This window comes from Nuphar pumila, chromosome 4 (assembly GCF_984573655.1).
Source record: "Nuphar pumila chromosome 4, dmNupPumi1.hap1.1, whole genome shotgun sequence".
NCBI classification, from domain to species: Eukaryota; Viridiplantae; Streptophyta; class Magnoliopsida; order Nymphaeales; family Nymphaeaceae; genus Nuphar; species Nuphar pumila.
The window spans coordinates 145,555,558-145,575,816 of record NC_143252.1 but is presented as its reverse complement, the minus strand read 5'-3'; the positions used below and the strand labels follow the sequence as shown (position 1 = coordinate 145,575,816).

At 38.9% G+C, this 20,259-nt stretch overlaps 1 protein-coding gene across 1 annotated transcript; it reads left to right on the top strand.

Annotated features, from left to right (window-relative positions):
• Nucleotides 1-9,230: 9,230 nt before the first annotated feature.
• Nucleotides 9,231-14,070, top strand: LOC149841522 (serine/threonine-protein kinase RIPK-like). The gene is made up of 5 exons (XM_090004832.1): nucleotides 9,231-9,685; nucleotides 10,156-10,291; nucleotides 12,799-12,935; nucleotides 13,015-13,138; nucleotides 13,222-14,070. Exons 1-5 carry the CDS (start codon nucleotides 9,278-9,280, stop codon nucleotides 13,776-13,778), a joined length of 1,362 nt encoding a protein of 453 aa, XP_089860958.1. The 5' UTR covers nucleotides 9,231-9,277; the 3' UTR covers nucleotides 13,779-14,070.
• Nucleotides 14,071-20,259: the final 6,189 nt, after the last annotated feature.

The window sequence follows — 20,259 nt, the reverse complement described above, 5'->3', positions numbered from 1 at the left end:
GGGGGGGGGTCGACCCCTATGCCTTTCTTAGCACAATCTTGAAGCTTCTCTCTCCTCCCTACAACCCTCTCCTTCCTTTTTGCAGCTGCATCCATCCAAGGTACATTTTTTAATCCTTTTTTATGCTTTTATTAATTCTTTTTCATATTTTTACCATGAATTTCATCATGGGAGCCTCTTGTTTCATGGATTTAACCATGAAATCCATCCAAAAGCCCCAAAATCGACCCAACAAGATGACCTAACTCAGTTTGATGGTGATTTCTAGGACTCTAATCCGTTAGAATCGATGGGTGGTACATTTTCTACATTCTTAGCCAATGAAATATGCGATTTACCCGTTAAATGGGCTAAATCCATATTTTCAAAGGGAAAATTAATTTTAACCATGGATTTCCTATGTTTTATATTTTTTTTGTCATATTAATGTTTATTTCATGCATTTCAGTATTAAATTAGATTTCGTTATGCTGTTAGGTATTTTTTTATTGTTTCCCATGTTTAAATCATAGTTTTTAGGGTTTTCTTAGATTTTCGTGTGTTTTGATTTTAAATATATAGAAATTATGGTACTTTATATTTAAATATTTGTTAGAAATTTTGGATTTTTTTATATGCATTCCATGGATATGTCAGTGATCTCCTATAAAAAAATTAAAGGTTTTGAGATTCAGAAACTTTGTTTAAAAAATATAAAGTCAAATCGTGATTCCTGTTGGTTAAAATCGTTATTCATATTTAAGTATAACTTGTAGTTGCATTATTTTTTCCATCCAAGATCTGATTCAGGATCCGTAAATTGCAGTAGCTTCGTATTAGAGTCTATTATTTACTGTAAATTTTCATAATTTTATGTTACTGTTTGCTATTTTTCCTTTGTCAGAGAGTCAGATCAACATTTTAGAATTCGTTACGCTTATTTCAAACCCTAATTCAATTTGTGTTGATTGTATCTCCCTAACCGGTGATCTGATTAATGATCTGTAAAAAAAGGAGTTCATTATCTATATGTCTGTTATTCACTGCTGAAATCTAAGAAATTTTTGATGTGTTTTGCTATTTTTATCTCTATTTGAAACTGGAAGTGCCGATTTTGATCGATTTTATATTCGTTATATTCAAGTACAAATTGCTGGAACGACATCTCCCTTACCAAAGATGGTTTTTACTATTTGTAAAAAGGAGAATCTTTATTTTTTTGTCTATTATGGCTCTGTAAAAGTTTATGAATTTCCATAGTGAATTGACCCCTGATTCGGGTCTGACACTGAAACATGTACATGTCCGCGGGTAAAAATAGCATATTTTAGGGTTCTTTTATAATTTTCGTATTAAAATTATGTAAAAATTTGATCTTTATATTTCCAATCTACTTTCAGGCTTATAAAGATTGCAAATATCAATTTTATCAGTTTTGGATATCATTTGATGTTTAGATGAGTTAAATTGCAAAACAAGGTACCCGCAAGATCCTGAAACATTGCCAAAATCATGATCTTCATGATATTTCTGATTTTTTGGTATAAGTTCATGTTTTTAGGGTTTGTTCAAATTTAGAATCATGCTAGGAAACCTCATGTTCGATTTAGCTGCTATTTTATCTTATTTAAACCCTAAATCCCAAGTTTTTACCAAAATATTTTCTGAAAACCCTGATTTGAAGGCCATAGTCTTGCTATTAGGAGCATTTTCGTCATTTGACCTCAATTTTGAAATCCCTAACTTAGATTTTATTATTTTCAACATATCATACCATCTTGTGTTCGATTTATTCTCATTTGAATTTTAAAATTTGTATTTTACAAAATATCTTTTTGAAAAAACTTGATTTCAATGCCATAGTCTTGCTATCAGGGGCATTTTGGTCATTCTGATCTCAATTTTGAATTTTCAAATCTCATTTTCATATTTCTAATTCAATTTCATCACTTATGTTTATATCAGGGAAGTATGATATGAGTTTATATATGGATAATATCTGATAATTGTCAATATTTTTGGATAAATCCAGATAAACCTGCATTTCTGTGCTAACATATTTTCTAGTTTTGCAGGAACATGCAATAAGAAAACTTTTCTTTATTTTCCTTTTTTCATTTCAATGTAAATATCAAATGTAATATTTGGAATAAGATTTACATTTTTTGGTTAGAACGGGGAGCATTGCATATAGTTTAATTCTGCAAATATCAATATCTGATGTATGTCAATTCATGCATATTTTTACAAATCCACCATAGTTGACACGAATGGCACGTGCACTAGCTTTTAGGGAGTTAAAAAACTCGGTGAAATTTGTATTCATGGCCATAGTCAGAATACGAATGAGACCCAAATTTGTGATATTCGTATTAGCCACATTCAACCTACACTCTTAGGCTAACTTCAAAATGCACTGCATTTCTCAAAATACAAAAGGATTTTCTCAATTATTCAAAACAATGTCTTTCAAATCCACATTCATTTATTTCATTTAATTTGTAAATTCCAATTCCAATTCCAATTCAGAGAAATCAATTTTATCAAAATTTTCTAAGCATCATTCAGGAATTGATTTTCTCAAAACTCTGAGCTTTCAAGTGGTATTTCAAACATTCCTCAAGTTCAAATCACAATTTTCCAAGTCATAATATCTTCAATTTCAAAGTTTGAATTAAGAGAAATCAAGCTTTTTCCAAAGTTATTTGAAATTCCTCAGAAATCGATTTTCACAAAGCACTTGCATTTCTTGAGAAATGTTCTCTCAACAAGGCTCACGATTTTCAAAGTGTTATCTTTTCCAAGTATTTCAAATCTGAGAAGCATACATCATGTTTTAAATATGCATTTTCAGAAAATTCATAATACGTGCCTGATTCTTTGTGCATTTAGGAAATAGAACATGATTTAGATAAGTTGAGCAAAACAAAGCATTAGATTGATCCTTGGTTCAATTACCCTTGGTAAAGGCGCCAAGAACGGTTGAACCCTGTATCGACAGGCGAGTCCCATTCTACGGAATTTTCCCGCATTTTAAAACGGAGGTGAGTTATTTTTAAATTCTTTTTCAAAGGTCAGTTTGACTTGTAAAAACAAAATTTTGCGATGATAACAAGCGTGTGAGGGCCTGATTGACAAGTTGATCAAAGAAAGAGACACCCTCAATGTAGATAGAAGGGATGGCCTTCCTTCGATGGCGATCAGACGCATAGTAGTGAAAAAAATCAGTGTTTTCATCACCAATTTTGAGCTAATTTACCCTGGATCGCTGCCTTCAATGGATTTCATCCCTGACTCTCCAGTTATTCAACAACATAGATAGCTCAATGGACTTGGCCTGGAAACTCAAAAGTTGAGGTTCAAAAAAGGCGTCAGGAGAAGACATAGACTGGTATAATTCAGAAAGCTCACACTCCCAGGCATCTAAATGCTGAAATTTCACAATGTTGCAGTTATGGATCCAGACCCGGATATCCTTAGCAAGACGCGAAAGCTTGCTGATAAGCCGAAGAACAACCCAATGCTCAGCAGAAGGTTTAGACCAAGAGGCCAAAATAACCGAATTGAAATCCGGCTCCTGAAGCCACCATTGCTAAAAAACAAAACGCCTGGTAAAGGGGAAGCTATCCCCCCAAAGAGTGATGAGCTGACCATGGTCAGGGATAGAGGGTGCAAGCAAGACACATTTAATGTTAGTGATGAGGTCCAACAAAGAAGGGGTGACAAATACTCTGTCCAGAACCCGACAGCACGAGCGTGACCGCCTATTCAACTAAGATAAGCGCTCATCAGTAAGAGAAAGTGGATAAAGGAGATGTCGGTGAATAAAGTCTTGGAAGCTTCAAATAGAGGGATTAGGAATGCTAATAGAATTGAAATCATGAAGAGAAAACAAACAATTGAAATCGCCCATAATAAAGTGGCATTGATCATTAGAAGTAACCACCCTATCAAGGTCATCCCAAAATGTGGGCCTCCTGTTAGTGAGGTTGAGTCCATAAACCACAAACACCATTGCTCTTCGACCAACCGACTGTAAGCTGAAGGCAACAGACAAAGAGTAGAGACCCACATCCAGCTGCGATAAATTTGAAAACTTCTTATCGAAGAGGAGAATACCATCGACATGGTTGACCGCTGGCTTAAAGAAAAAATCCACCAAGGAAAAAGGCTCATCTTTTGCAATCATTAGTGGTATTCATTTTAGTTTCACAAATGACAAACAGGTCAGGATTAGCCTGTCTAATCCAACTCGCCAAAAACAAGCACTTGAAGGCAAAATTAAGGATCTTAATATTCCAACAAACAAACTTCATGGCACAAAATTTGAAAAGACCCCAGGCTGCCGCAACCTGGGCGATCTATGAGAAGACCAACCAGGAGAAACCAAATATATATATATAGAGAGAGTGATTGATAGAGAGATTAAAATAGCAAAATAAAAAGCGAATCTCTTCACATCTGCAGCACGTGTATAGATGCTTCTATAAATTATTTTAACATTTTTGAAACTTTAACCATGTTTTTGTTCGGTATGAAAGCAAGTCTTGGCTTTTTTATTTTTTCAAAATTTATATGTTCACTATAAAGTCTATATACATAACAATATTTTCCCCAAAAAATTTAAATTCATTTCATAAAAAATTAAAGGTTTAAACATAGTTACCAGGAAACTAAAAGGATACAAAAAACGATGCATGAAAGCGAAAACGGGATACTATTATTAAACGATAATGCAAGTGCATAAAAAGTAAAAATAAAACACATAAAACAGTACGAAGCATGGGTATAAGCAAATAAGGAATGACCTAAATATAAATATAAAACGAAGATGTAAGTTTGATAATTCTTTCGTTTCCTTGGATGAGAGATTTCATTAAGTTTAGAAAAAAACGGGTAAGTCTTTATATAAAAAAATTAATTTTCTAATATGAAAAATGTAGGATGCAAGGAAGAAGCGGGTGAAAAGTGACAAGAAGTGAGAGGAAAACGTTAAAGAAGCGCAAGGAAATTGATTTGTGAAACAAAGATAAACCGAGGCTTCCACTAGTCTTTCATATTTTGAAAGCCGGTTCCTAAAGCATTCCCTCCTTTTGAGGAAGAGAAGATCTTTCCACTTTGGAACGAGCTTCCCCATGTAGCAAGAAGCATCGAGGAACTAAGGGTTTAACCTTTTATATATATATATATATATATATATATATATATATATATATATATATATATATATATATATATATATATATATATATATGTTATTTCTTGCTTGTGCTTTTATTGGTGGTCGCCATGAAGGGATTTTTTAAACACTTGCTTCCTACTTCACGGTTAACACATGGCTTCTTATAACCTCTTTTTTCTCTGATAACTAAGGTGAAGAAAGAACGTGAGCTGAGTTTTGTAGCATCATCATCATCATCTTGACCCTCAGTTGATTCCGGAACCCACATGCTTGGGTGGTCATGAGATCGATACTTTATATAAAGGAAACTAATGCATCTACCCAATGCCTAGGCTCAAGAATTCAATCACATTAATTCCATCTTCAACAACTCTGTTTTGGCAAAATCATCTTTAATTTGGCAACACACAGAAATGGCCCATTTCCAGCCAAAGTTTAATCAAGTTTGGGTTGCGCTTTGCAGCTCGTCAAGAACCCGGCTCAATTGCCAAAACCTTTTTTTTTTTGATATTTACATAGAGAAACTGCCCACAGGATCATAGACCTAACCGCGCTGGCTTTGCCTGCCGTACTTACGATTACTGTCCTAACAGCATAAACCTCCATGAGCTTAACCCTTGCCTTCAAGAAGTCATCATGCTTCGGCTTGTGCAAGGGGTGACACCCATGGGATTTGGACCTAGACCGCCTGTCTAGTGTGGCCTAGGCCCCATCCCACTGCACCAAACCCCTTTGGGACTAAATCGCTAAAACTTACCTTGAACATCATTTGCTTTATGTATATGTTGTATTTTCCTAAAATATCAATTTGTACATAATATATCAAATTTTTAACATTAAAAAAAATCTTATTTTTACGTCCAGAAAAATATGATCCAAGGGTTGTGCTACTATTGCAACCAGACTAAACACATCCATAGTGTCTTAATTTGGTCAAAACAACACGTCATTATGAGTTGAGCCTCTTTGATCGATCAAAGGAGGACTTGAGGTGCATTTGAACTCCTCATATCTCATATCCTTACATTAAATCTCTCTTGAGATCCACGTGAAGAAAAGGCAAACAAAACAAAACAAAAACACTGGATCTCACGACCCGTTTTTTTTTTTACCAGTCATTATAAAAAAAACCCTGATTAGCGACAAATATTTGCGATGTATTTTTTCTGTCGTAAATTAGTGACAGAATTAGCGAGAGAACATTATCTGTCGACAATCTTTGAAATTAGCGACAATACAAATTTTGTCTTAAATCCGTCGCTAATTATCGACAGACCAGCGACAAAAAATTTTCGTCACAAAAACTAGCAACTTAGCGACAGAATTAGTGAGAAAAATATTCTGTCGCTAATCCGTCGCTAATTAGCGACGAAAAAATTCTCTCGCTAATTTCGTTGCTACTTTTCGAATTAAACCGTCGCACCTAAGGCGCAAAATTTTTCCTCTCTCCCCCGTTCAAAATTTAAACTGATGTGAGATTTAAACCGTTCCCAAATGAGCGTTCTTATGAGCAATTTCCCTGCCTCCGTCCTGATCTTCCCCTTCGGCCTCATCGGAGCCCAGGCGTCGAGGAGGTCAAGCGACCACTGGCAAGGCTCGTCGGACTATATCCCGCTGGCCGATGATCCTACTGGCCGATGAAGCGGAGCCTCGTGCTCGCCGCCGTATAAAGGCTCGCCGGACGATCCCACTGGTCGATGTCGACCGTCGCGACGATCGTCAAGCCATCGCCCAACTCCGACGCTGCAGAGGAGGGCGGGGGAATCTCGATGAAGGGCGTGCGGATCGCGGGGCGGCTGCTGTACCTGGACATGCAGGCGATGTCGCTGGTGGACCCGCGGGTGTTGGACACGATGCTGCCCTTCTTCACTGGCCGCTTCAACAACCCCCATTCCTGCACTCACCTCTACAACTGGGAGTTGGACGAGGCGGTCGAGCGCGCCAGGGAGTAGGTCCCTTCCCTTGTGGGCACCAACCCCAAGGAGATCTTCTTCACCTCCGGCGCCACCGAGTCCAACAACATCTCCGTCAAGGGCCTCATGCGCTTATATCCCGACAAGAAGCGGCATGTCGACGTCACCACCCAGACCGAGCACAAGTGCATCCTCGACTCCTGCCGCCACCTCCAGTAGGAAGGCTTCCACGCCACCTACCTCCCCGTCGACTCCGACGGCCTCCTCGACCGCCTCCACGACGCCATCCTCCTCGACACCGGCCTCGTCTCCGTCATGGCCATCAATAACGAGATCGGTCCATTCTGACCTCTGCGAGACTCAATCGGAGATCTTGGGGCCGAGGTAGTACAACTTGCTGGGATCCGGTGGTGGGTCGTCTTCCTCCTCTGCCGCCGCTGACGAACCAGTCTAAGTCCGACCTATTGTTGCCGAAATACCGCCCGGTAGGGGGCAAATTTTTTTTTTTTTTAAAAATTTAACGACGGATATTATCCGTCGCTAATTTAAAATAGCGAAGGACTCGCGACAGATATTATCCATCGCTAATTTAAAATAGTGATAGACTCGCGACGGATTATTTCCGTCGCTAATCCATTGCAAATTAGTGACAGATAAGTTTTGTCGCTACATAGCATCAACAAATTTGCGATGAAAGCTATCCGTCTCTAATCCGACGCGAATCCGTCACTAAACTGTTTAGCGACGGATTTAAGTCGTCGCTAATCCACATGTTTTTTGTAGTGAGTTATACAATGACATCATTGGGATTCCAACTTGCAACGTCCCAACACAAGGTGGTGTGAACTAGCTGCTCCTACCAGACAAGCTGACCTGATTTTTAAAGCAAATTTACCTTGGTTTCTTTGCACATGGACACGGAGGTAACTGCACCCTTATCGAACATTTATAACCGTCCAATGCAACCAAAGGGACGATCTTGATGGACCGCCAGCCCATCACTTGGATCTGTTTGGGCCCCACTCCCACCACGTAGGGACGAAACTCTCGCCCGTTGCCACACCGCGTTAACCAGGTCAAGCGACCAAACATCGGCTTGACCTCGCTGGACCAATTCACAAGAAACAACCAAAGCCCTTCGTACGTGCACCGGTAGGCACACGGCGTTGCCAATCAAAACGTTTGCGGAAGATGACGTTGACGTCGCCAAATCTTGTCTTTTTCTAGGCCCACAAAAAGCAAACCACCATCGTGTTCACATTTCTAAGTTACATACAGAAACACCCTCCCAAGGAGCCTCAGCCCCCTTCTTAAATCTTTTATCCTTCCTTAAATAAAAAAGAAAATCCTTTAGAGGTTTACCACTCTTGTGTCATAATCTCGGTGTCGAAATTTTCTAATAACCCCTTTGGAGATCACCTCCTCTTGTAGATGCGTTTATATTTTATAAGTCATCTCATAAATATCACCCATATTTTGAAAATATCATATCATTTTATTCTCATACTTTTGGAAGCTGATATAATACTTAAAACCAACAAACAAGGAGATGACCCTAGCCCTTGGGCACAACAGCAAGATTGGCAGCGAATTAGAAAATATAACAAATCTGGTTATTGATTTTTTCTCGACAGTTTTATCTTTTTGTCTCTCAAAAAATCAAGCGCCTTGGACAAACCACTTGTCTAAGTTGTCGCCTGAAAAATCAGGTGGCATGTATGTTGTCGCCTGAAAAAATCCGACACCATGATTTCCACAAAACAAATGAGCAAAATTATCAAATGAGAAAAAAAGCAACCAGCCATGAGTCAGAACTTAGAGCCATCTACATCACTGTTGGTACTTAAAAAGCGTGATATTTTCTAAATATCACTTATGTGGGAAATATCACATTCTACAGTATATGTCTGTTTTTTTATATTTTTCTATATATTTATATATAAGATTTTTTTTTAAGTATTTGATATTTTTATGGTTTGTGAGGAAGTCAATCCCGTGGGCTCATTGCTTACAACAGAGGGACAAAACCGAATTATATTTTCCTTCGCAGTAAAACCAAAAAAGTCCGTGTTCGGTAGAGTAGGTGGCGATGGCGAAGAGACGAAATTATTGAGGGGGCTCATTTCTCCTTCATATACCCTCCCACCATGTCACTCTCTCTCGCCTGTGCCTGCAGTGTGGTGCTGCACCTGCACCCGCAACAATGACATGGATGGATGTATTTGCAACTTGTTTCATTGTTGAAGATGAAGGGGATTCCAAGAAGAAAGGTAGGAGCAGCATGAGGAAGCCCGGTGCAGCAGGCAAGAACATGTTCAAGCAGCGGTCCATGCAAAGGCTTTCCTTCTCGGACCTAAGCGATCCGGGATCCCCACACTTTGCTGAGGATCTCTCCATCTCCTTGGGCTCTAACATCTGTGTCTTTACAACCAACGAGCTCCGATCCATTACCAACAACTTTTCTTCTAGCTATTTGTTGGGAGAAGGCGGTTTCGGTCCGGTTTACAAAGGCTTCATCGACGAGAAGCTGAGGCCTGGAGTGCTGAAACTGCAGACGGTTGCTGTCAAGCTTCTTGATTTGGAAGGTCTTCAAGGCCACAGAGAATGGCTGGTAAGAGAAGAAGAACGCTCTACTTCTTATCATTCTTCCATTTGTTATTTAATTTGCAATCTTATAAGAATCAGAATAACATACCGTAGTTCTTGTCCTTTATACTGCAATAGTCAACTGAATTCAGAACATAGCAAAGCAAGGAAGTTCTTAGAGATGCCCCTTAAAATGATGTAGAAAGTATATATATATATATATATATATATATATATATATATATATATATATATATATATATATATATATATTAGATGTACCCACTTCGCTACTTGTCCAGAAAAATGAGATAATCTGGGAAATCGTGTCGTCATTTATAGTGAAAATTTCCGGCTTATCCCATATTTCAAGATAAATGGGTGCAACCAAGCAGCCCATTAAATAAAGGTTGGAGATCTCTATAGAATTAATTTCTGTAAGAAAATTTCGCTGAACAATTAAGTGAAAGTATTTTCTCGTTTATGCTTTTACAGGCAGAAGTGATATATTTAGGTCAGTTGAAACACCCTCATGTGGTCAAGTTGATCGGTTACTGCTGCGAAGAGGAGCAAAGGCTGCTCGTATACGAATTCATGGCACGCGGGAGTCTGGAGAATCATCTGTTTAAGAGTAAGATAACTCTCTGATTTTATATTCTTGGAAGTAAGAGAATTCAATAATTGCACCATGATTTCATGGGCTACAAGGAAAACCCACTTGGGATATTCTTTGATTTTTTATTCTGTATTGTTGAAACTTTTATTTGAAAAGAAGCAGGCCTTCATGGTTTTGGTGGTGAATGGTCAAAAGAGGGCGCTTTGACGGAGCAGATCGCTTGTCAAAGGCTTTTGGATCATTTTGGTTTTAGGCAACCAAACGCATTTCATTAATGAATATCCAAATCACAACTGTTCCCCACCCTCCAGTCCACAACCAAATTAAACCTCTCCACTCATCCATCTCCAAGATGGACGGCACTAATGGATCAAGCTTACCAACTTCTCTCGTGTACCGTTCATCATCAAGGAAAAAGGCTCCTCTTTTGCAATCATTGAAAGCCTTAGTTTGAATATTTCATTGATTTGTTTCCCTTTTTTAATCACCTGTCCATGTCCATGGTGGCCAAAACTCGAGGAGAGTTATGATTTTATGTCGGCATAACCTTACATTAACTCCTCATGGGTCGAGATGAGCATAGGGATGGCAGTTGACATGGCCGGGTGCAGGAGGTAAAATCTCCGTTTTCCCTCCGTCTCAAAACAGTGACTTTATGGGTATTTTAATCATTTTACTAATTTTACTAATGAGGATCGGGGACGGGGTTTGTCGGTTCATTCTTTGTTTCATGTCCTCCATCCAAGGGGTGGCAAAATCTCACCCGACCCACCAATCTTACCCGCCAACCCGCTTCTTAGCCGGGTTAGGGTTTGGCTTAAACGGGTTTGTGCCGTAAACGGGTCGACCCACCTAACCCGTTTATTAAACGAGTCGTGTTCGTGTTAGGGGTATGCCAACCCATTTGACCCGTTTAATAAACAAGTTAGGCGGGCGGGTCAACCCGTTTACACGAACCCGTCAACCCACAACCCGTTTATATATATTAACTTATCTAACCCTAACTCCTAACTTTACACTTTAGTCATCCACCTAACTCCTTCCTACCCAGCCGCAGTCGAGAGCCCGAGACCTCTCCTCTCTACCTCGTTGCCATCACCGCACAGACACACATCACCACCCTCTTCTCTCTGGCCTCCCTCTTGTTCCTCCTCTTGGTTTGGCACTCAAGCAAAACAAGCCCATCGTTTCATCTCTCCCGCTGAAAGCACCTCATTTTTTGATCTTGAAGAAGGGGTTGGAATAAGTAATAGGTACTTATTCTTGTTTTCTTCTCTGTTTTCCTCACCGTGATGAGATTTTCTTCTTTGTTTTCCTCATTATGATGAGCTCTTTTGGTGATTAGAGAAGGACCCATATTTAGGTACCAAGGAAAAGAAGAGTTTTTGGACCAGTGAGAACTGAGAAGGGGAAAATAAAGATAAGCTCGGGTTTTTATGCTTCAAGTTATCGGGTCGACCCGTTTAATAAACGGGTCGCCGTGTCGTGTAATCGTGTCGTGTCGACCCGACCCGTTTATTAAACGGGTTAACCGTGTCGTGTTGGGTTACCCGTTTAATAAATGGGTCGTGTTCGTGTTTACCACATCCGACCCGTTTAATAAACAGGTAATGTTTGTGTTGAGGTATTCTGACCCGCCGACCCGACCTGAATGCCACCCCTACTCCATCCCCACCCCAAATGGAGTGGGTTCAGACGGATCTCCACTTTCCTCCAGTCCACTGCCATCCCTAGATAGCACCATCATCCATGTTGGTGTGGATGGTGAACTAACATACAGCAGACTAGCAATACGATCAGTACCTCTTCCAATGTTTCCCATCAACCATCTTTGGTAGGCTTACTTAGAGGGGTGGATGAAGTTTACCAAGTCCATTATATCCAATAAAGTTATGGAAGGCATACTTGAATTCTTTGTTGGGTTTAGTAGGTCAAGTCCCTGCCGGATATTCAGGGTGCTTTGGTTGAAGACACTTTCCTTGAATAGAGCCCACATGGTTGCCTTTCATATCTAGGAAGAAATGGCATCGACCTGATTCAAGGATGGCTTTGAAGTAGTTGGGGCAGTTCTGAACGTTCCCAAAAGCTCCTTGGATGAACATTGGTACATAGTTTGACTAGTGAAAAGTACAATCCATTGAAAAACCCAAAAGTCAAGTGCCCATTAACCATGCTGTCAGTTGATCAAACTCAGGATATATGAGTTTTCAACGAACATAAAAGGAGATTTTTGACAAAAAAGTACTATTTAACAGGTGGCAGCAAAGCTTTCATGATTTATTTTGTCACAGGGTGTTGATATCATTTTCTTATTTATTTTCCAAAGATTGAGTTAATAATCAGTTGAATTGGTCTTGAGAATTTCGGAAGTTCAGATTTTCTTGTTTCGCATATGTCGATGCTCACTGAACTGCATATTACAAAATTTCCTTGTTTCACCAAAGAAAATACTTGTTTTATAGTTCATGAGGGATGCCTAACCTTCATCTCTCCCTCTCCCTCTCCCTCCCTTTGATATTCAGGGTTTTCTAGTTCATTGCCATGGGCAGCAAGACTGAAAATAGCAGTTGGAGCAGCCAAAGGACTTGCTTTTCTTCATGGACTCGAGAAGCCAATCATCTATCGGGATTTCAAAGCCTCCAACATTCTGTTGGACTCTGTAAGTTTTTCCTTTCTTCTCTGCTTCTGCATCCTGTTCTCTGATTTCAGACAGCTAACTTCCTCTATTCTCCAAACAGGATTTCACGGCAAAGCTCTCGGATTTCGGCCTTGCAAAAGATGGACCTGAAGGGGAAGAAACTCACGTTTCAACCCGTGTCATGGGCACACATGGTTATGCAGCACCAGAGTATGTTATGACTGGTAATTCTATTTTTTTTTTTATCATTTGGTCATTAAACACAGAATATCTTCTATGTTTCTTAACTTGAAGCGTTTATTTTCAGGTCACTTGACAGCAAAGAGTGATGTCTACAGCTTTGGTGTTGTTCTTCTGGAGCTGTTGACTGGGCTGAGATCAATGGATAAGAAACGGCCTAGTCGACAGCAGAACCTGGTAGACTGGACAAGGCCCTACCTGAACGATAGCCGGAAACTTAATCGGATAATGGATCCAAAACTTGATGAGCAATACTCTGTTAAAGGAGCACAAAAGGCAGCGGCCTTGGCTTACCAGTGCCTAGCCCACAAGCCCAAGAACAGGCCTCACATGAGCGAGGTAGTGGAAACACTTGAGCCACTTCAAGAACTGAACGATGTAGCAATCACCCATTTTGTGTACACAGTGACACCAGCAAATGGAAAGGGTGATGAGGACGGAAAACCAGAAGCTAAAGAGAATGGGCATGCACCGTGCACACAAAACGGGCAACAGGGACACCGGAATCGTTCCCCAATTTCAGTGATGACAACTAAATCATGGTCAAGTTATTCAGATGGTTTACCCTACAAGAACTCTCCGAGTCCAAAACACAGAAGCAGAGAGGGGAAACTAAAGCAGTGAAAAGGAAGCAAACTGCAGAAGAGAGGCAAAGGCTTTTCATAAACTCAGAAGCGTGGATTCAACTTCGAGTTGTGGGTTATGCACGCCTTGCCACAAGCTAGTGGTGTGGTTGGAAGTTCTGAGAACTCAAGGCTGATCATAGAAGGCAAATACAGCCCAGTTGTGTATATACAAAACAATTATAGTTATTTTTTTTTTCTGTAACATGTGCATGGGATATTACATATGTTTATGAAGAGACTGTTCATCTTCATTGTTTCAATTTCAAATGGCATGTGTGACAAAGTTGTTGCATCTCAATTCAGGACACTGTTTTCTCAAAATCGACCGATGATTGAAAGAGAAATACATACTATTCTTAATCTCTCCATATACACGGGTGGTTTTGCTTGCTCAAGGACCATAATAATTGAAAAGAAACTACAAATTAAACAAAATTTTGCAGTCTGGAATCCTCAATTCAAATGCAATGGACTCAACGATATTGGACTAAATAAGTTTTTAAGTATCAACTTGATTAAAACCAGAAGTATAATGTCATCATGGCCATTTCTCCTCATTTCATCTGTGGAAGTTGCAGTTGGAACTTCAAACTAAATGGTATTATCTTTCTGGTTAAGAGTTGAAAATTTCATGAATAGACAATAAAGTGATGAAGACAATAAACTAATCTTCAGGTACAAAAGAATTGCATCCTCTGTTGACACAAAAAGTTATAAAGAATGCATTGTTAGCAATAACAAAGAGAATGGACAAATGCCTAAGGACAATACCACACACTTTTAGTACTGATTCCTGTAAAAATTTACAGACATTGGCACAGTGTTCCCCATGGCAGCTGCTATGCTACAGTGTCCCATCCACTACTCTTATTAGATACCTTCTTTGGCTGAAGCAGCAAATGAATTGACAGTAGTCATCCAAAAGGTAGACCTACCTGTTCCAACTGCTGATAAGTACTCTAAATGCCGCTAAGACTGTGTGTGTGTGTGTAAAATAGATCTCCTTTGGAATCACGACCTCAGGCCTCATGTTTCCATCACCTTGGCAACTGTTAACCAAGCAATGAATCTCCCGGTTAGGTGGTAGTTGTACTAGTTGTGGATAATTTTCCTGAACCTGCTAGGACACTGCAGACTCCAGCATACTTGTCGGTGGTTGCCACGGCACGACCATGTGAATACGAAGGACTAGTAGCCATTTCTGGCTTGCCCCCAAATAGTCCATCCTCCCAGACATCCAAGATCTGTCTACGTTTTGAAGTCTTGAGTCTTGATCTCTTCTTTGCATCATTCTGATTCCATGATAGTATGCATAATGCTCATCATCATATGGAACAGCTTTTTCATCAACAAAAGGTTCATCTACAATCAAGAATTAAGAACAAGTTTACAACAACAACAACTACGCCTTCATCCCAAAACAATTGGGGTCGGCGATATGAACCAACAAAGAAAATCATTATGGGTCTTCCACATGAATCCTTCTCCTCCATTCATTTCTATCCAATGCCATGTCCTCGGTGAGGTTCAAAGCATTCATATCCTTTCTTATCACCTCCATCCATGTCTTCCTAGGCCTACCCCGACCTCTTTTAACTAATATATTTTCCCATTTCTCCAACCTTCTAACTGGAGCATCATTAGGCCTTCGCCGAATATGTCCAAACCACCGTAAACGATTCTCTCGCATCTTATTTTCAATGGGTGCAACACCTACCTTCTTACGTATCTCTTCGTTCCGAATCTTATCTTTTATTGTATTTCCACACATCCATCTAAGCATCCGCATCTCAGCTACACTCATTTTTTGAATATGATGTCTCTTGGCAGCCCAACATTCCGTACTATATAGTAAAGCGGGCCTAATAGTCGTCCTATAAAACTTTCCCTTCAACCGCAATGGCATTCTACGATCGCACAACACTCCAGTTGCACTCTTCCATTTCATCCACCCAACCTTTATCCTATGATTTACATCTCCATCAATTTCTCCATACTTTTGAATGATAGATCCCAAATATTTGAAAGAATCATTCAACGGTATTTCGTGCTCACCAAGCTTCACTATACTCACATCACTACTTCGTTGCTTACTAAATCGACATTCCATGTATTCTGTCTTACTCTTACTCAACTTAAAACCTCTTGCTTCCAATGTCTGTCTCCATAATTCTAACTTAGCATTAACCCCAGCTCTAGACTCATCAATCAAAACAATATCATCAGCAAACAACATACACCACGACACATTTTCTTGAATTGATCTCGTAAGCTCATCCATCACTATAGCAAATAGGAAAGGGCTTAAAGCAGATCCTTGATGTAACCCAACCGTTATAGGAAAATTGGTTGTCACCCCTCCACAAGTGCAGGCATTGGTTACTACTCCTTCATACATATCTTTAATTATACTAATGTACTTGAGAGAAACACCTTTCTTCATCATTGTCCACCAGAGAACGTCCCTAGGTACTCTGTCGTAAGCCTTCTCCAAATCAATAAAAACCATATGCAAATCTTTGTTCCTCTCTCTATTTCTCTCAATAAGTTGTCTAAGAAGATGTATAGCTTCCATAGTTGATCTTCCAGGCATAAAACCAAATTGATTCTCTGATATCATGACAATCTTCCTCAACCTAGACTCAATCACCCTCTCCCAAAGTTTCATATTATGACTCATGAGTTTTATACCACGATAGTTTGTGTAATCTTGTATATCACCCTTATTCTTATATAGAGGCACCAAAGTACTCTTCCTCTACTCATTAGGCATCTTATTTGTCCGCCAAATCTTGTTAAAAAGATTTGTCAACCATTCTAAACCTTTCTCTCCCAAGCATTTCCATGCCTCGATAGGTATACCATCTGGGCCAACTGCCCTTCTTGATTTCATTTTCTTCAAAGCCTCTGCAATTTGTTTCTTTTGAATCTTGCGCATGAAGTCACGATTCATCTCATGAAAATGAATTAAAAAGTCTCCAAGATCCTGAGCATGACTTTCATTAAATAGCTTATCAAAATAATCTTTCCATCTCTCCTTAATCTCCTCATCTTTGACTAAAACCCTTTGCGTTTCATCTTTGATACATTTAACCATACCCAGATCCCTCGATTTCCTATCTCTCATCTTTGCAAGCCTATAAATATCCTTCTCACCCTCTTTGGTATCCAACTTGTCATAAACCTCCTTATATACCTTATCCCTCGCGTTCCGAACTACTTTTTTAGCTTCCTTCTTTGCTATCATATATTTCTCCAAATTCTCATTATCACGATTTTTACTTAGATTTCTATAAGACTCTCTTTTAACCTTAATAGCTAATTTGACATCCTCGTTCCACCACGATGTATCCTTACCTAGCGATGCACCGCCTTTAAACTCACCCAATACCTCCTTAGCCACCTTTCTCATGCCACCCGCTGTCTTATTCCACATAGATTCTGAATCCTCCTCGAGACACCAATCAACTTCCTTAACTACCCGCTCTACAAACATTCCTTGTTTAGCTTCTTTCAGTGCCCACCACTTAATTCTAGGATCTATCATATGTCTATCCCTTTTGCGGTATTGTCTAATTCTAAGATCTAAAAGTAAGACTCTATGTTGTGTAGCTACACTTTCTCCCGGTATAACCTTACAATCGATGCAACAACCCCTATCTCTCTTTCTAAGTAGGAAAAAATCTATCTGACTCGTATTAACCCCACTTTTAAACGTTACTAGGTGAGACTCCCTCTTTGGTATCCAATTAAGAACAAGTTTGAGGTTTGAAAATTCGACTGGTCATGGTTCAGGATCACGACTCTCAGCTACTCAAGATTGTATCCCAATCGATCAATTCAAGTGAATTATGGATCAACCTGCTCTAGTGACGGAGGAGGACAGATGGGGTAAATCCAGAGGAAACAAAAGGATGTGTGATGACGAAATCAGCAGCTATAAGGCTACCAGCACACAAACAAACCAAGGAAAATGAGTCATTGGCAACTATTCATTTTGTGAAATAGTGAGAAAAAGTGATGCGAACGAGCCATGTTTCATTTGATTATAAGCTCCGCTAAAGCGATTATAGCAGCGAGAAGGGGAAGAATATGAAGATACACACGCAATCAATAAAATGTTAAGGTGTATTGTACTCGATTTCTCAAAATGGTTACATGGGAAAAAGTCATGGCCTTTTTTCCCCTCCACATACCAACAGTAAAGATGCGCATGGTTTCTAAAACATGATTAGTAAGAGCTAAGAAGATCTATAAGAAGATCTGACCATATTTTCTTTTTCTATATCATTTTCTCAAGTGGGTGTTTATGAAAATATGAACCCAACCGAATTGATACATCCACACCGCTCATTCTGTTGGTATACGGCAAATAAGTACAACACCCCAAAAAGATTAATGTCTAAAAGACAACCAATATCTAAAAGAGAGGCTATTCCGTGGAAAAATAGCAACAGAACACAATTGCATACGTTTAACAATGCAATTTAAATATAACAAAGAATTGTCACATCCATAGTCTTTTCTCTTAGATAGGTAGATAAGAATCTGGAATAACCCAATGCACATTCGGCAAATGTGAAAATGCCCAAATTAACCAAGATGGTACCTCAAAAATCAGATAAAAAGAAGGAAACAAAGAGCCCACATTGGATTTTACAGGATATCTCCCGGGAAACTTTACACCCGAATGCATACTAGTGAGAAACCGAAAAAATAATTCCTCGCTTCATCCTCACAGCAACAAAAGAAGGGAAAAAAAAGAGGAGAAATAGAGGCAAAAGAGAGCAACCCACTTAAGAATGGTCACAGTAAACCAGAGAAAGAAAAGAAGAAAAGTGGAACCTTCCTAGAATCGATGGGAGGGTTTTGATGTAGGAGTTAATAATTTCGTCCCGGCCAGGGCATCCCTGTGGGGGGGCTTCACGGCGACGAACCAATGCCCGTAATCACAGTCATCGAGATGCATAATTTGCTTGATGGCGCCACAATGACTGATTCCTAATTGCTAGGAAGTGTAAAGTTTGAAAACACGTTGATCCACATGTCTAGAAGGAATACACACCACACGTAGAGGTGGCTAATGCGTCGGTTCGACCTGTTAACCAGACCCGAACCTGCCGGTCGGAACCTGGACTAGGCTCAAGAGCTACAGTAATGGTCCGGGCCCAACCCATGAACCGTGTAGTAGTGGGTAGTGCTGGTTTCACCCATCACAACTCAAAAACTCATTACTACTTGCACCCGTTTAACCCGTGAACCGGACCAGACCAACTCGCAAACCGGCCTCAACCCGTCTAACAACCCGTCCAGTGAACCATATTGATTGTAAAAATGGCTAGTTTAGTTTTTTTCTAAAAAAACCCCTCTCAACAGCTATAAATGGCTAGTTCGAGCGTTTTTTTGGGCAAATGAGCTTAAAATACCCAAAAGACATTTTTAACCCTTCCAACAACTATATTGTAAAAGTATTTTAAAAAAATAAAAGTTTAAAAAATCTATAAATACCTCCCTCTTTATATTTTTTCTACCTTTTTTCTTTCTAAAACTCTTCATTCTCTCACTACTATCTCTACAAGTTCTCTTTCTACAAGTGTCAAATCTCTCTCTACAACTTTTAAGAAGAAAAAATGCTCAAGATATTATTTTTGAGAGGCTTCAAATTTTGAAGGTTGAGGTAATTTAAATTTATTGTTAATTTTCTTTTATTTTTCTTCTATTTTTTTTAAACAAGATCTCTCTTTTCTATATTTCTTTAAAAAAGGTCACTACACACTATTAATTCAATAGTCATTATAGTATATTATTTATTTTTAAAAAATACAAAACCACTACTTTCTAAATTTTTATATTTTATTATTTAAAAGAAATAGCCAAATGCCCTTATATTGATGAGTTTACTAGCTCCAACCAAATAGAAGACACCCAATTACCAACAAATCCCTCTTCATTCACATCTACTCCCACAACTAGCATTTGGAGAAAAACCTCACAAGTTTAAAAATATTTTAGAATTAAAACAATAAATAACCAAAAAAAAGCTATATGTAATGAATGGGGTGATACACATAGCCATCCAATATGAGCCGGTTTAGGCACACTTACCCGTCACATTAAAAATAAACATCTTATTAGAAAAGGCACCCAAGAACAAATTAATAGCTATAAGTCGTGGTTGATTAGCTATTTTTTCTTATCCTTAGGAAAGAGCATTGGATAACATAGGAAAATCAATAATTCAAGATGAATTACCATTTTAAATATGTGAATTCAAAAATTTTGAACATATGATAAAATATTCTTTTGAACCTTCATATACTAAAATTCCTAAAAGTACTATGCGTACTAAATTATTTAAATTATATAATGGATCTAAGAAAATTTTAATAGCCAAACTAACTTCACTATCTTACACAATAACACTTATATATGACATATGGACATATAGTTTTATTTGTGTTAATGCACACTATATTGAT

What these genes read in the sequence shown, in the direction of transcription:
- LOC149841522 (XM_090004832.1), top strand. Translation starts at nt 9,278, where the DNA reads ATGACATGGATGGATGTATTTGCAACTTGTTTCATTGTTGAAGATGAA. An exon ending in GGAGAATCATCTGTTTAAGA is followed by an intron (nt 10,292 to 12,798) that starts GTAAGATAACTC and finishes TTTGATATTCAG; the next exon opens with GGTTTTCTAGTTCATTGCCA. An exon ending in CCAACATTCTGTTGGACTCT is followed by an intron (nt 12,936 to 13,014) that starts GTAAGTTTTTCC and finishes TTCTCCAAACAG; the next exon opens with GATTTCACGGCAAAGCTCTC.